The sequence below is a fragment of the Ovis canadensis genome, chromosome 14 (assembly GCF_042477335.2).
Source record: "Ovis canadensis isolate MfBH-ARS-UI-01 breed Bighorn chromosome 14, ARS-UI_OviCan_v2, whole genome shotgun sequence".
NCBI lineage: Eukaryota > Metazoa > Chordata > Mammalia > Artiodactyla > Bovidae > Ovis > Ovis canadensis.
Window position 1 is genome coordinate 66,315,059 of NC_091258.1, and position 15,370 is coordinate 66,330,428.

Here is a 15,370-nt window from a genome sequence, read left to right on the forward strand (position 1 = left end):
CTGCCCACCTTTCTCTCTCCGTGTGCCCCATCTCTGGAGCCCTGTCTCTGGGTCCCTGTCTTTCTCTGTGTCCCTGTCTGTCTCTGGGTCCTCTGCCCACCTTTCTCGCTCCGTGTGCCCCATCTCTGGAGCTCTGTCTCTGGGTCCCTGTCTGTCTCTGGGTCCTCTGCCCACCCTTCTCTCTCCGTGTACCCCCATCTCTGGAGCTCTGTCTCTGGGTCCCTGTCTTTCTCTGGGTCCCTGTCTTTCTCTGGGTCCTCTGCCCACCCTTCTCTCTCCGTGTGCCCCATCTCTGGAGCTCTGTCTCTGGGTCCCTGTCTTTCTCTGGGTCCCTGTCTGTCTCTGGGTCCTCCGCCCACCTTTCTCTCTCCATGTACCCCCATCTCTGGAGCCCTGTCTCTGGGTCTCTGTCTGTCTCTGGGTCCCTGTCTTTCTCTGGGTCCCTGTCTTTCTCTGGGTCCTCTGTCCACCCTTCTCTCTCCGTGTGCCCCATCTCTGGAGCTCTGTCTCTGGGTCCCTGTCTGTCTCTGGGTCCTGTGCCCACCTTTCTCTCTCTGTGTGCCCCCATCTCTGAAGCCCTGTCTGCTTGTGCCTCACCAGATCCTGTGTCACTCCTAGGTCCCTCTCTGAATCTCTGTCCCTCCTTCTCTCTAAGGATCTCTCTATTTTCAGCTGCGTCTTTCTCAGTCTCAGGCTGTCTCTGACATTCTGCATCTCTTTCTGTTTGTGCGTGTGTGTGTGTGTGTGCATGTGTGTGTCTCTCTCCGAGGCCTTGTCTCTCCGCAGTCCTGAACCTCAGGGGGCCATCTCAGCCTCCCATTTCTGGCCTCAGTCCCTATGGGGCCCCCCTCTCCCCATCTCTCTCTGCCTCATTTCTCCTGCACCATCTGCCGGCACTCCAGGCCCCCGCCTGCTCCCTGCAGGCTCTTCTTAGCTGGGCAGCCCCACGGGAGGAGGCACAGCCCCCCCCCCAATTCCTCCCCACCATGGCATCCTGAGGTGTTGGGGGGGGCACACTGCCTGGTGGTCATGGCTAGGGTGGAGGGAACAACAGTCTGGAGACCCGGGACCAGGGGACATGGAGAAAGGGAAACAGACAGACACCCTGAGGGCGATGGGAAAAGAGGCATGAGAAAGGAGAAAGCTTCAAGACAGGCAAGAAGAAACTGAGCTGGAGGATGGAGTGAGCAAGAGAAATGAGGAGGGGGCAGAAGGAAATCCGGAGGGAAGAGAAGAGAAAAGACAGCCCAGCCCACAAGGGAGGAAGATGGGAAAACTGCACGCAGGCTTGGAGGAAAGGAGAAAGAAGAGATTCTCGGATCATGGAGAGAGAAGAAGGGCAAGGGGAGAGGGCATGGCTGCTTCTCTACCTGCAGCTTCCAAAGCCCTCAGCGTGGAGACTGGAGAGGGCCCGTGTGGCTACCCCTGAGGCCCTGTTGCCTCCTCCCCAGGCCCTGGGAGAATGTAAAAGCCCCCAGGAGGGCTGAGATGAGCAGGGGGCCAGTCGGGGACCCAGACACCCCTCCTCCTGTCCTCCACGCCCACCCCGACCCAGTGTTCTATTCTGCCCAGAGGGACTGAGGAGGGAGGGGCCAGCCCGCTCATCCCCAGGCTCCTGTCCGGGTTGTCTCTCCTCAGGGCCCATCTTTACAAACTGTATCTCTTCTTTCTCTCTCCCTTTCTTGGTCCGTTTTGTCTTCCTTGATTTTTTCTCTCTGTCTCTCTCTTTTTGTATATTTCTCTCTACTTGTCTGTCTCTCTTGATTCTTTCTCTCTCTTTCTCCTGGTCTCCCTCATCTCTGCCTCTTCCTGTCTCTGCTCTTTCTTGGTGCTTGGTTTTTTTTCCTGTCTTCCTCACCACCTCAGTTCCTCTCCCCTGCCTCCCCCTCCCACCCCCAGTCTCTCTCCTCCCACTTTCCAGCCTCTCCCCACCTTCCCATCCCCAGCAAGTGACCCCAGACCCTCTTGGGACCAAGGAGAGGCTCCCTCCCAACCCCAGCCTCTTCCCGAGGAGGTGCCCGGCATTCTCAGACTCCTCTCCTCTCCACTCCATGAACCGAGCCTTTCCCAGGACCCAGAGGGCGCCAGGAATGTGAGGCAGAGAGCAGGAGGCCAGCTGGAGGTCAGGAAGCCAGGAGCCCCCATGTCACTCCCCCTCCCCGAGACTGGTTTCCTTCCAGCCTTTAGTGCTGGATCTCACGCCACTCCTTACTCTCTGCCCCTCCTGGGGCCTCTGGGCCTCAGTTTCTCCTCTGCAAAATGGGCAGGCTCACCTCTGCCCCATTTATCTTCCAGCTCCCCGGGGACTGTGTGCTCATGAATGCTACTAGTATGATTAATGTGCAGGAATTGGTGGTTTGCATTCAAGGGGGAAGTGAGTGCTGAGAGCCGGGATTCAGTTTCTAAGCCAAATATTTTCCATATTTTAGGGCAAAGGAAGAGACTGGAAGTGGAGACTCTGAGGAGGTGTGTGATTCAGTGGTGACTGTGACCAGGAGACCATGTGAGGCTGTGGGTTCCTGCATGGTGGTAGGAGGATAGTGTGCAATCCTGTGCACAACTGTGTGACTGCGAGTGGCTATATACGACTTGTGAGTGCAAGTGAGGCTGTGATGGAGTTGTGAGTGCAAGTGAGGCTGGATGGTTTTATCCGCAGTCAGGAAAGTTTGATAAGGTCGGGTTCCTATCTGTGATTTGAAAACGCTTTGAGCTGGGAGAGTGGGAAGTCCAAGAGTCACTTGAGCTACATGCCCTCCTCTCCAAGGTGGTCACCAGGTTCCCTCGAGTCTCAAAGACAAAGAGGCTGTGATGGACAAACTGAGCCCCATACTGTGATGGACAGTATGTCTTAGCACTGGGTGTGAGTGAGGATGACAGTGTAACATCCAGAGCTCATGGGAGTGTGTGCCTTAGTGACGCTTGGGGAACATGTGTTGTTGGAATGTGACTGAGGACTCTTGGTAATTATGTGAAGTGTGTGAGACGTTGTGTGAGCACGTTAATGAGTGGAATCATGTAACATTGTATATATAACTTACAGACTGTCATTAAAGGATCGTATGACAATCGCCTATAACTGTTGGCCTTTATGTCATCAACAGCCTCTGCTCTAGGCTCCAAATTGTGCTGAGTGACACTGGGGCCCCAGTGGTGACAGATGCCTTCCCTGTCCTCTTGGGGGCACTCAGGCCAGTGGGGGCAGACAGACAGTATCTGTGACATGAGTTAATGATGGCGTGAACGTATGTGTGGTGGACAAGCATCATGGGAACTGTAGCAAGCTGTGATTGTGTTGCTGTGTGAGTGCAGGAGTCTATGCCCAGAGTGCGTGGCTGGGTGTCACTGTGGACGACTGTCAACCTGTAGGGGAGAACCTGTGGTTCACCGGGTGTGACGCTGGACTGTGGGACTATGAATGAATATGAAGAACACGTTCGGTGAGGCGCAGTATTTAAGACTCTGTGCCTCTCGGCAGCTCAGTGTATGGGATCGTGTGTGACATGGCCCCACGTGTGGTGGCTGGATGGGACAGGTGGGACAACGTGAGAGGCTGTGCGCACTGGGAGAGGGGGTCCTCGGGATGCTCACTCTGTGACTCTGCTCCCCCACGTGACCCTGAGTGGCTGTGATACTCACAGATGACTGGCCCCCTGCGCCAGGTCTCTGCCCCAGCTCCCCGCTCCTGTTCCTTGGCCCGGCCTGGCCCCGCCCCCTCCCCCTGCCCCAGGCTGTCACCTCCTGCGGAGCCCAGGCGAGGCCGGCGGCGTCAGAAGCAAGTGCTTGAGAGGAGAGCTGGGAACAGGTGAGGGCTCCCCCATCTCAGCCATCCCCCTGCCCCTGTCCCCGCACGTCTCCAGATCCCTCTCGCTCTGTGCCTTGGTCTCAGCCTCTCTGTGCGCACGGTCTATGTCCTTCTGTCTATCTCTCAGTATCTGTCTCCACATCGCAAATCCCTGTTTAGCCGCAAGTTCTGTATCTCCGTCTCTTTCCCCCATTCTCTGTGTCTCTCCATGTCTCTACCTCCTCTCTGTCTCCGAGCCCACATTTCTGTCTCTGTCTTCCTCTCCCTTGTGGTCCCTGATCTCTGGCCGTGTCTCATTCTGTCTGTCTCTGTGTCTCTCCATTTCTATGTTTGTCTCAAGCATTTCTGACTCGTGTGTTTCTGGGGCTCCAACCGACATCCTCCTGTTTCCTCCTTTCCCTGCGTGGGGCCGGCTGTGGGGTGTTGGGGGTAGACTGGTTTCCAAGCATCTGGGCCCCTCATCTTCCTAGTCCCTAAGGAGAGCCATTGTCCCATTAACTCTGGGTTTTACCCACAGCCAGGAAAGTCTGAGAAGGTCAGGTTCCTATCCGTGATTTGAAAACCCTTTGAGCTGGGAGAGTGGGAAGTCCAAGAGTCACTTCGAGCTACATGCCCTCCTCTCCAAGGTGGTCACCAGGTTCCCTCGAGTCTCTAGGTCTAGACTGCGGGTGACCCTGGAGTTTCCCTTCCAGCGCAGCTCTAAGGCAACCGCACCCTCCGCAAACACCCTCCTTCCATCACCGCTGCCCCAGCAACAGCCGGGGGCGGGCCGGGGAATCAGGTGTTGGAGATCGGTCTCCGCCCACTCCTCACGGCTCACCCCACCCCCCTACCTGGCCCCAGATCATCCCTCGTAGTTGTGGGGGGCGCTGTCTCCGGGGTACGTGATTCCCTGAGAGGAGGGCGCTGGCGCGGGGAGAGGAGGGCGCTGGCGCTGGGAGAGGAGGCAGAGGCTCCTGATTCTTCCTCGGACCCCTAGACCTCGCGTGACCGGACCCTTCGTTCCCCATGCCCTGCTGCCTACACGATGCCCACCTGTCCACCCTGGTGGCTGCTGCTTCTGCTCTCGCTGTGGGAGCCGCTGCTCCGGAGCGCGGAGGTGAGAACCAGAGGAGCCAAGGATCTCAAGGCTTGGAGGGATGTTGGGGCCGGTTTTAAGTCGTATCCGACCGGGAAGATTGTTTTAAGGCTCCCCACCAGCCCAGATTCAAATTTTGATGGTTGTTTCTAGTCCTTCATCTTCCCCCACCCCCCACTCCCCTCAAATCCTCCTGATAATTTCCAGCCACCTCCGTCTCATTTTCCTGAAGGTTTTTAGTTCCCCACAGCAACTCCCCTGGTGGTTTCTAGGCACCCCTCAAGACTTAAAAGAGGTTTCTAAGCCACCCAAGATGCCTGAGCAAAACAGGACAGCCGCTTCAAGTCCCTCCAGGGTGTCTCTGGCCCTCAGGGATCTTGCTGCCTGGGAGCTGGGGTCGGGGCGCGGGCCGAGGTGTGGGGGTGTGTGGTCCTTTCTTCTCTCTTTTTTGTAGGCAGGCTCTGAGGGGCAGACAGCGGGAGAGCTATATCAGCGCTGGGAGCGGTACCGCAGGGAGTGCCAGGAGACACTGGAGGCCTCGGAGCCCCCAGCAGGTGTGACAGGGGTGGAGGACTAGGGGCAAGGGAAGGGCTGGGGCTGAGAGGGATGGGCTTCAGGCCGGCTTGGGACTGACACGCCGCCGAGGCCTGAAAGAGAAGTCTGGGGGTCTGGGGTAAAAGTGGGCCACGTGGGAGAAGCCAGAGATGAAGCTTGAGAGCGGAGGTGTCTTGGGTGGGGCTTACACTCGGTGGGTGGGACCTAAAGTGAACGGTGAAGGGGGCAGGGTTTGGGGTGGACTGGAAAGCATTTGTTTCGGGAACTTGCTTGGTGGGAGGAACCCAGAGCAAGGCTCGAAAGATGGGCGGGGCCTCGGGCCTGGTGGGAAGAGCTCAGAAGGAGCTCCACTCCAGGGACGCGACCACTCCAGGTGGGCGGGGCTTGTGCGGGGCTTGTGTGTGCGGGGCAGAGACTCCTTGGGCTCGAGTTATCCCAGGTGTGTCCGAACTCTGGCCCCCACGCCCACCCCAGGCCTCGCCTGTAACGGGTCCTTCGATATGTACGTCTGCTGGGACTACACTGCACCCAACGCCACTGCCCGTGCATCCTGCCCTTGGTATCTGCCCTGGCATGGCCACGGTGAGCTGCCGGGTGGACCCCAGGCCCACCTCTGAAGCAAAGATCTCCCTCCTAACCCTGGTCCCACTCCCCGCAGCTCCCCTGGTCCTCTTGGGCTGGGTGTCTCTCCACATAACGTCCCTTCTCTGTCTCTGTAGCTCTCTGACGGCCACCAGGTTATTTTTTTTTTCCTTTTCATGAGTCTGTCTCTGCACATCTTGGTCTTCCTTGCCTAACTAGCAGTGTGACCTGGGGTTGTTGTTCAGCTGCTCAGTTGTGTCCGACTCTTTGTGACCCCATGGGCCGCAGCACGCCAGGCGCACCTATCCTTCACTGTCTCCCAGAGTTTGCTCACACTCATGTCCATTGAGTCAGTGAGGCCATCCAGTCATCTCATCCTCTGTCGTCCCCTTCTCCTCCTGCCTTCAATCCTTCCCAGCATCAGAGTCTTTTCCAGTGAAATTTCTTTATGCCTCAACTCCTCATTTGTGAATTGATGTTTATGACAATACCAAGTTCATAGGCTTGTTATGAATATTAAATTATTAGATGTAAAATGCTATATTATGGTTTATCATCATCATCACTGGATCTCTCTCTCTGCCTTTGTCTCAGTTTGCCTTTCTGTCTCCATCTCTGTCTGTGTGCCTCTGATTCCCCTCAGTGGCTAAAGGCTTTGTCCTCCGCCAATGTGGCAGTGATGGCCAATGGGGACCTTGGAGAGACCATTCTCAGTGTGAAAACCCAGAGAAAAATGGGGTTTTTCAGGTAAGAAGAGGAGAGATTTAAGGGTATGATTTCCAGGCAGCAGTAGAACAGCTCAGACAGAGCCTGAAACCGCTTCTACCATTCAGGACTCTGGGTTCAAAGTGATAGCAATTTCAACTCCTTTCTTGAAGGAGAAAGAAAAATATATTGGCTTTTGTGATTGAAAATTATAAGGCTACAGCTTCAGGTACAGCTGGATCTAGGTGCTAAAATGATGTAGTTGGGAATCTCTCTCACCATATTGTACTTCTATTTTTCTCTATGATGGTGTCCTCTTTTGTGTGTGTGTGTGTGGGGGGTGGTGGTGGAAAAGGTGGCTAAATCAGTACCAGGCTCACATTCCACCTGCAAGCAATGCTATAGGCAGACTGAGCTTTTTTCTCAATAGCTCCAACTTAATGTCCCAGGACTGACCGTCATCGGCCTGATTTGAGTAGCATACCTGCCCTTGAGTAGTCACTCTGTGTGTGTGTGTGTGTGTGCGCGCGCGCGTGGTGTTAGATAGCATGCTTTGATTCGTTGGTCACATGCCCAGCCCTGGGGTTGAGGGGTGGAATGCCCCACTCAAAAAAAGGTTGATAGATCCCCCCCAAAATTGGGGTGCAAATATGAACAAAGAGCAGCTCCTTTATGGCCTGAGGGCAGGAGTTGAGCTCTATTTCTTTTTAAAATTTATTCATTAATTTTTGGCTGCGCTGGGTCTTCATTGCTTTGTGCAGCCTTTCTCTAGTTGTGGTGAGCGGGGTCTAGTTGCGGCATACAGGCTTTTCGGTCCGGGCTCAGCCATTGTGGCTTGCGGGAGCTGAGCTCTATTTCTGTATCCTCTTCCCCCACCTCCACCCCCAGGACCAAAGGCTGGCCTTGGAACGGCTGCAGGTTGTGTACACTGTGGGCTACTCCCTGTCTCTTGCCACACTGCTGTTCGCCTTGCTCATCTTGAGTATCTTCAGGTGGGAACCCCCAACCCTGAACAGAAGCAGCAGAGACTGGGCTTCAGTTTTCCCAGAAAGATGGGGTAGTCAGGCTCCACTGGCAACAAGTATCCAATGGTGGTTCTGTGGGGAGGGCTGGGACGTAATTTAAGGGACTCTGTGTGGCCAAGGACAGGCCCCCAGACTGCCTCCCAAATCCCTCAGGCGGCTGCGCTGCACTCGCAACTACATCCACATCAACCTGTTCACGTCTTTCATGCTGCGGGCAGCTGCCATCCTCACCCGAGACCGTCTGCTTCCTCCCCCTGGCCCCTACCCTGGGGATCAGGTCCTTACCCTGTGGAACCAGGTGAGCAACATCCTTCTCTTTCTCAAACTGAGATTCTGCCTCCTCTGGTAGGGCCAGAGGGTTCCCTTGTGGCTCAGAACGTAAAGAATCTGTCTGCGATGCAGGAGACCTGGGTTCGATCCCTGGGTTGGGAAGATCCCCTGGAGAAGGGAAAGGCCACTCACTCCAGTATTCTGGCCTGGAGAATTCCATGGACTGTATAGTCTATGGGGCCATAAAGAGTCAGACATGACTGAACAATTTTCACCCTATCAACCGGGCTTGCCTGGTGGTTCAATGGTGAAGAACCTGTCTACTAACGCAGGAGACATGGGTTCGATCCCTGGGTCGGGAATATCCCCTGGGGAAGGAAATGGCAACCCACTGCACTTCTCTTCCCTGGGAAATCCCATGGACAGACAGAAGGGACTAGTGGGCTACAGTCCACGCACAAGGAAACAACAAAAAGAACAATAATGTTATCCATTGTTCATCTCTCCAGACCCTTCTGACACAACTAGAGAGGGACCCTCCCTACTCAGCCTCCCCCATCATTGAACTCTCTCATCCCTCTACTGCAACATTTCCATTCCTTTCTCTCGGTATCTCACCGGTCATTGGAATTTTGCACCAATAAGAGAGGCCCCTGCTAGAGGCCAGACAGAAGTTGGCAGGATGGGAGAAACTAGCAGATGGGGGGATTTGGCAGATACCAATTTGTTCCAGGGAGACAAGGTGGGAGAGACTAGGGGCGGGTGGGGAAAGAACCTGTCCGGCAGCAAGTTGGGCCATACCAATTGTTGAAAGCGAAGCGGGTGGGAGAGTCCATGTGCTGGTGGGTGATGAGAAAAACGTTTTGAAAGGTGTAGTTGAATTCTTAGGAGATGGGGTGGGAGAGTCCATATTCAGGGGAATCTGGGAGGAACTCATGAAATTCTCCAGGCCGGAATACTGGAGTGGGTAACCGATCTCTTCTCCAGCGGATCTTCCCGATCCAGGAATCGAACCAGGGCCTCCTGTATTGCAGGCGGATTCCTTACCAGCTGAGCTTCCAGGGAACATAGATAGATAGTGAAGTCGCTCAGTCGTGTCCGACTCTTTGCGACCCCATGGACAGTAGCCATCCAGACTCCTCCGTCCATGGGATTTTCCAGGCAAGACTACTGGAGTGGGTTGCCATTTCCTTCTCCAGGGAAGATACCAATCGTTAAAGAGGTTAGAGTAGGAGAGTTCATGTAGGGAAAGAGAACAGAGTGAGTGAGGAAAGGATAGCTTTATCATCCTTCGGTGATACAGAATGGGAAGAGAATATTTGATGACAAGAGATGGGCTTGGAGGGGACCCTGATTGCCCCCTCCCCCTGTCTGGTCACCCCCTAGGCCCTAGCTGCCTGTCGCACGGCCCAGATCGTGACCCAGTACTGCGTGGGTGCCAACTACACGTGGCTGCTGGTGGAAGGCATCTACCTGCACAGTCTCCTCGTGCTCGTGGGAGGCTCCGAGGAGGGCCACTTCCGCTGCTACATGCTTCTCGGCTGGGGTGAGCCCCGACTCTGCCCCCTGCCCTGCCCAGCGCGCTTCCCCTCCGCAAACTACCCAGCTGGTCTGCCTGAGGGGGTCTCCACCCCTCTCTAGGATTCTCTGCCTCCCCTTCCCGGCGGGGGAATTCCTCGGGTCTTGGGCCTGGCAGGGCCCGTGCGCGCTCTGACAGCTGCGGCGGGGTGGGGGGCGGGGGTTGGGGTCTGCACAGGGGCCCCCACGCTTTTCGTCATTCCTTGGGTGATCGTCAGGTACCTGTTCGAGAACACGCAGTGAGTCGCGGGGTCTGGGGTGGGGCGGGTCTGGGGTGGGCGGGGCTTTGAGGGATGTGGGCGGTCCTTGGAGGGACGTGGGCGGGGCGAGACGGAATCGTGGGGAGGTTCTAATTGCTTCTAGGAGCCTGGGAGGGTGTCTAAAGGAACCAGTCGCTTAGGAAGATGGGTTCCAGGACTACTGCAAGGGGCGGGATGAGGGCTGGGCCTAAATAGTAGCAGTGGGTGTGGCCTTAAAGAAGGTGGGGAAATTAAGTGCTCAATTCTGTGAGTCTAGGGTATTCTAGTCTATCTCAGCTCTACGCCCCCTCCTCCAGGTGCTGGGAGCGGAACGATATCAAAGCCATTTGGTGGATCATACGAACCCCTATTCTCCTAACAATCTTGGTACGGCCGGTCCCATCTCCTCCAGGCTGGTCTCAAGAATTTCCCATCCTGGGAAGCCAAGGTGGCGGGGAACTGGCTCAGTCTCTCTCTCTCCTCTACCCCCCTACCCCCCGCAGATTAATTTTCTCATCTTTGTCCGCATCCTTGGCATCCTCGTGTCAAAGCTGAGGACGCGACAGATGCGCTGCCCGGACTACCGACTGAGGTGGGGACGCAGGGGAGGGTGACTGGAGGCAAGGTGGGGGACTTAGGCCCCCGGCACGACTGCCACCCTCTACCCGCAGGCTGGCTCGCTCCACGCTGACGCTGGTGCCCCTGCTGGGCGTCCACGAGGTGGTGTTTGCTCCCGTGACTGAAGAACAGGCCCGGGGTGCCCTGCGCTTGGCCAAGCTCAGCTTTGAAATCTTCCTCAGTTCTTTCCAGGTGCCTAAGTGAGGTGCAAGAGCTACACCCTTTGAGTTCGGGGCCCCCTACTCAGAGAGGAACGAGGGTTAGAGTCATCCTTTGGTGCAGCTGCAGAATGGGCTGCGAAGATGGGATTTTTTTTCATTCATTCTATACTTCCGTCCTGACTGGGGAAGCAGGGAGAAGGCAGCAGACCCGGCAGCCGCAGCAGTTACTGCCTCCTGGTTAAGAGCGAGGGTTTTGAGATCAGCCAGGGCTGGGACCAAATCTGGGTCCTCACTTCCCAGGTCTGTGACCTTCACCTCAGGGCCAGGGAAAAGGCGAAGCATATGAAGTGCCTAACATGCCAAATGGAAGGAGATATCCACTGATATTTAAGGTCAACCGTGCCCATGCTTGTCCTACCCTAGCCTCCATCCTGCTTTACCTTGTTGGGCCTCAGTTTTCTCATCTCTAAAGTGGGGACAATACTAGTTTCACTTTAAAAGGCTGTTCATTTATCAATTCAGCAAAAATGTATTGAACACTTACTATATACCAAGCACTTTTCCAGGCTTACTATGGGGATATGGCCAACCCAGTGGTCCCTCTCCTTTAGTGGGAGAGACAGATGCTAAAGATGCTATATAAGTAAAAGACACAGAATGTCAGATGGTGAGATGTACCTAAAGGAGGGAGGGATGAGAAGGCAAGAAAATAGAGATGACAAAGAATGGGATAATGGACAGGGGTCAGGGAAGGCCTTGCTGAAAAGACACTAGAGCAGATACCCGAAGAAGATGAGGGAATGAGCCAGGAAGATATTGGGGGAAATGTTCCAGGAAGAGAAATGCCAAGTGCAAGATCCCAGAGGTGGGAGAAAGTACCAATCACGATGGCACTCTCGCGGCCAGCAGGCCTGAAGCACGGGGTGGGTGGGTAGGACAGAGGCGACATACCTGGGTAGATCCTTGGGCCTAGAGAGGACCTTTTGCTTTTCCTCTGAGTCAGTTGGGAGCCATGGGAACATAGGAACGTGATCAGAGCTGGATTTTAATGGGATTGTGGAAAGTGATAATAAGATAAGTGATATCTTACTGCATGCTTAGTCAGTCGTGTCCGATTTTGCCAGGCTCCTCTGTCCTTGGAATTCTCCAGGCAAGAATACTGGAGTGGGTTGCCATTCCCGTCTCCAGGGGATCTTCCCGACCCAGGGATTGAACCTGGGTCTCCTGCATTGCAGGCGGATTCTTTACCATCTGAGCCACTAGGGAAGCCCTTGTCTTGCATTAATGTATCAATTACCTTATTAATTATAAATACATTTTATATGTATCTAAATTTCTAAATTATTATAAATATAAAAATAATTTCAAAATTAATTTTTTGGATGTGCCTATTAAAGTTTATTATTATGTAATTTCTTGGCAGTACAGTGGTGAAGACTCAGCACTTTCACTGTCAAGGGCCCAGGTTCGATCCCTGGTCTGGGAACTAGGATCCTTCAAGCCCTGCAGCACGGCCAAATAAATAAATCCAATATGTCATGTAGTAAGTTATGATAAGATTTAGAAAAAGGTTTAACTATGTCCATGCACTAGAGCTTCTTCTATAGTAATAACACCTTAAATCTCAGCTGCTAAGTCACTTCAGTGGTGTCCGACTCTGTGCGACCCCATAGACGGCAGCCCACCAGGCTCCCCCGTCCCTGGGATTCTCCAGGCAAGAACACTGGAGTGCTGTATTATTGTTCCATTTTCCGGATGAAGAAACTGAGGCACAGAGGGGTTAAGCAGCTTGCCTAAGTGGGGAAGAAAGTGGGAAGCCGTGATCACATCCAAGCAGTCAGCCTCTGGGGTTACATGTTCTTAATCTCCAGTCCTGATGGCTCTGCAAATTGGGGAGGGCAAGGGGAGGGGGAAAGTCAGGAGCCAGGGAAAGGGTGACTGCAATAACCTAGGACCGTTGTGGCGACGGGGCGAGGTGGTTTGGGCCTGTAAAGGGTCAGAGCTCATTGAGGGGTGTTTATAACCCCGCCCGTGCTCCCAGTTTAACCCCCACTCCCCCCACCGCAGGGCTTCCTGGTCAGCATCCTCTACTGCTTCATCAACAAGGAGGTAGGGAGAGCCGCGGCCCGCCGCCCGCGCCCTCTGCCGGCCGCGCAGGGAATGGCGCGCGCGCCGCTGCCTCTGAGCGCCGACCGGTTTCAGGTGCAGTCGGAGATCCGCCGGGGTTGGCACCGCTGCCGCCTGCGCCACAGCCTCGGCGAGGAGCCGCGCCAGCGCCCCGAGCCTACCTTCCGGACCCTGCCTTCCGGCTCCGGCTCGGGCCAGGTCGCTGCCGGCAGCGCTCTGTGCTCGAGGACCCTCCCAGGTCCTGGGGGTGAGGCCAACGACGTCTTAGAAAGTTACTGCTAGATAGCGGGATTCTTGGGTCCATGCAGCATGTATTTATTGAGCGCCTGCTGTGTACCAGGCTTGGCTTGGAGAGCGCTGGGCAAATGGCGCGGGTTTAGGGCTGGGGGCGGGGAAGCAAACAGAAAAGCCCCTGTTCTAGAGATTACAACTGAGTAGGGGAAACAGGAGGTGAGGCCAAACCAAATTAGACTATGTACACTGTGGAATGGCTTAGGAAGAAAGGTTAGAAGGGGACCTAGTGTGGTCCAGGGCTCTCTGATGAAACGACTTTGAAGTCATGCCCAAAAGAGGTGAAGGAGGCAGCTTTACAAAGAATTGGCAGGCGAGGTTTTAAGGCAGAAAGAAGAACACCTGCGAAGGCCCTGGAGCAAGAAGGAGCTTGGCTGTGTCTGGAAGAGAGGTGACCTAGGAGGCTGGAGCGGGATAAGTCAGAGCCCACAAATGGGGGGAGAGAACCAGGTGGGGTCAGAAGAGTGGGCATTTTATTCCAAGTTCATGGAAGATTCTTTGGAGTGTCTCCTAGTGGAATGGGCTAAGGTGTTAACAGACCGCTCCGTCTGCCCTGTGGGGTGATGGATTATTAGGGGCTGTTGGGGCAGCTGGGAGCCCAGTCAGGAGTCTGATAATGGTGGGAGGTGATGTTAGCAGGGCTGGGGTGGCAGCCACATAGGGTGTGAAATGGTTGGATTCTAGAGCTAGTTTAAAGGTAGAACTGAGAGCATTTGCTGAAGGAGAGACTTCAGGGATGACTTCTCAGTTTGGGATGGAGAGAGGAAAGAGAGAGGGAGATGGGGTTTGAGGTGGGGAGTACCAGGAGTGCTGTCTGGACTTGTTAAGCTGGAAATAAGGGTCTGGAACTCACAGGAAAGGTTAGAGATAGAAATGTGAGTGGGCACTGGGGTCCAGAGAGAATTCTGAGTGTGGAAAGAAGCAATTTCATGGCAGGCATCAGAGCTGAAATCTACAATGGGAGGCCAGGCCCACTGCCACCTGAAGACATACCCACCCTTTTCGGTGGCCCCTGGGAACTATGAGATTTAGGAGGGAAGCCAGCAGCCTCAATGTGGCCGGGCCACATATATATATACACACACACAAGACTCTCACTCCTAAATCGCTCCCCACCACAGACACACACTTAGATTCAGTTAGCACCTGGGTGTTGTTGATTCGCTTCCTTGGGGTCCCCAGCTCTCTGGACAGATATGGCTCACAGCTGCTGAATTCAATGTGCTTTGAAGCATTCGGCCCTCCTGGGCCCCTTTTGTGGGTTCTGGGAAGGTGAGGGCCTGAGAGCTGTGTCCTTGTAAATAAAGGATGAGAAAACAGTTGTTTTCGGGGTGGGGAAATCTTGGCCAGGCCATAAGAAAGATGACAGTAGGGAGGGCAGGCTGTGTGGCCAGGTGCCGGTGGTGGCCTTGTGCCCTCTGGAGAGCAGCGCTGCCTAACTTCCAAGAGATTCAAGAGTCGCAAAGAGATCATGGACACCATGCCGTCACCATTCTCCATGCCTAAGAGAAGCCCCAACTGGGAATGTTCCTGCGATCTCCTGTATTCAAACTATTTGTAGTGTGTACGATTAAAATTGTGCGTGTGATGATCATGTTCTTTTTTTAAAAAAATTAATTTGTGACTGTGCTGGGTCTTCGTTGCTGCACGCGGGCTTTCTTTAGTTGCGGCAACTGTGGGCTACTATTTAGTTGCAGTAATGTGGTGTCCTCACGGCAGTGCTTTCGCTTGCTGTGAAGCTTGGGCTCTAGGCACACAGGCTTCTCAGCAGCGGAGGGCTTCAGTAGTTTCAGAATCTTCCCAGAGCAGGGATCGAACCCATGTTAGATTCGGACACAATGCAAGTGTCCCCTGCATTGGCAGGCAGACTCTTAACCACTGGACCCATCAGGGAAGTCCACAGACCCAACATTTTCTGAAAGCCGCTTCTCTAGGAAGACGGTGGAGGAATACTAATGCTGCAGGAACCAGCCTGGTTCAAATCTTAGATTGGCTACTATTTAGCTGTGTGACTTGAGGAAAATTCCTAACCTCTCTGTGCCTCAGGTTCACTTCAGGAAAATAGAAATGATCACACGGACATCCTAGGATGGCCTGAAGTTCCTAAGAGGATCTCACCAGTGCACAGAACACATTTGGCCGGTTTGCCTACTGCTTTTCCTGCAACCTGTTGCCACTTTCATTCACTTGAACTGGAAGAGGGGATCAGAAACTATTTGGGCAGATGGTTGGATAGCGATGATTGATGACAGGCAGGGTCATCAGCTCTAGCCCTAGGCTAGAATCTTTGCTGTCAGCCTGGCAAAGCAGGGAAAGGACCTGCTACTTCCTGGGGAAGA

General features: G+C 54.4%; 1 protein-coding gene across 1 annotated transcript; it reads left to right on the plus strand.

Moving 5' to 3' along the window:
* Positions 1 to 3,411: 3,411 nt before the first annotated feature.
* GIPR (gastric inhibitory polypeptide receptor) lies at positions 3,412 to 14,622 on the plus strand. The gene is made up of 16 exons (XM_069552425.1): positions 3,412 to 3,437; positions 3,728 to 3,802; positions 4,646 to 4,682; positions 4,782 to 4,901; positions 5,335 to 5,434; positions 5,910 to 6,017; positions 6,661 to 6,764; positions 7,611 to 7,714; positions 7,901 to 8,045; positions 9,404 to 9,563; positions 9,774 to 9,834; positions 10,152 to 10,221; positions 10,338 to 10,426; positions 10,506 to 10,644; positions 12,681 to 12,722; positions 12,816 to 14,622. The coding sequence occupies exons 1-16, from the start codon at positions 3,412 to 3,414 to the stop codon at positions 13,020 to 13,022; spliced, it is 1,587 nt and encodes a 528-aa protein (XP_069408526.1). The 3' UTR covers positions 13,023 to 14,622.
* Positions 14,623 to 15,370: the final 748 nt, after the last annotated feature.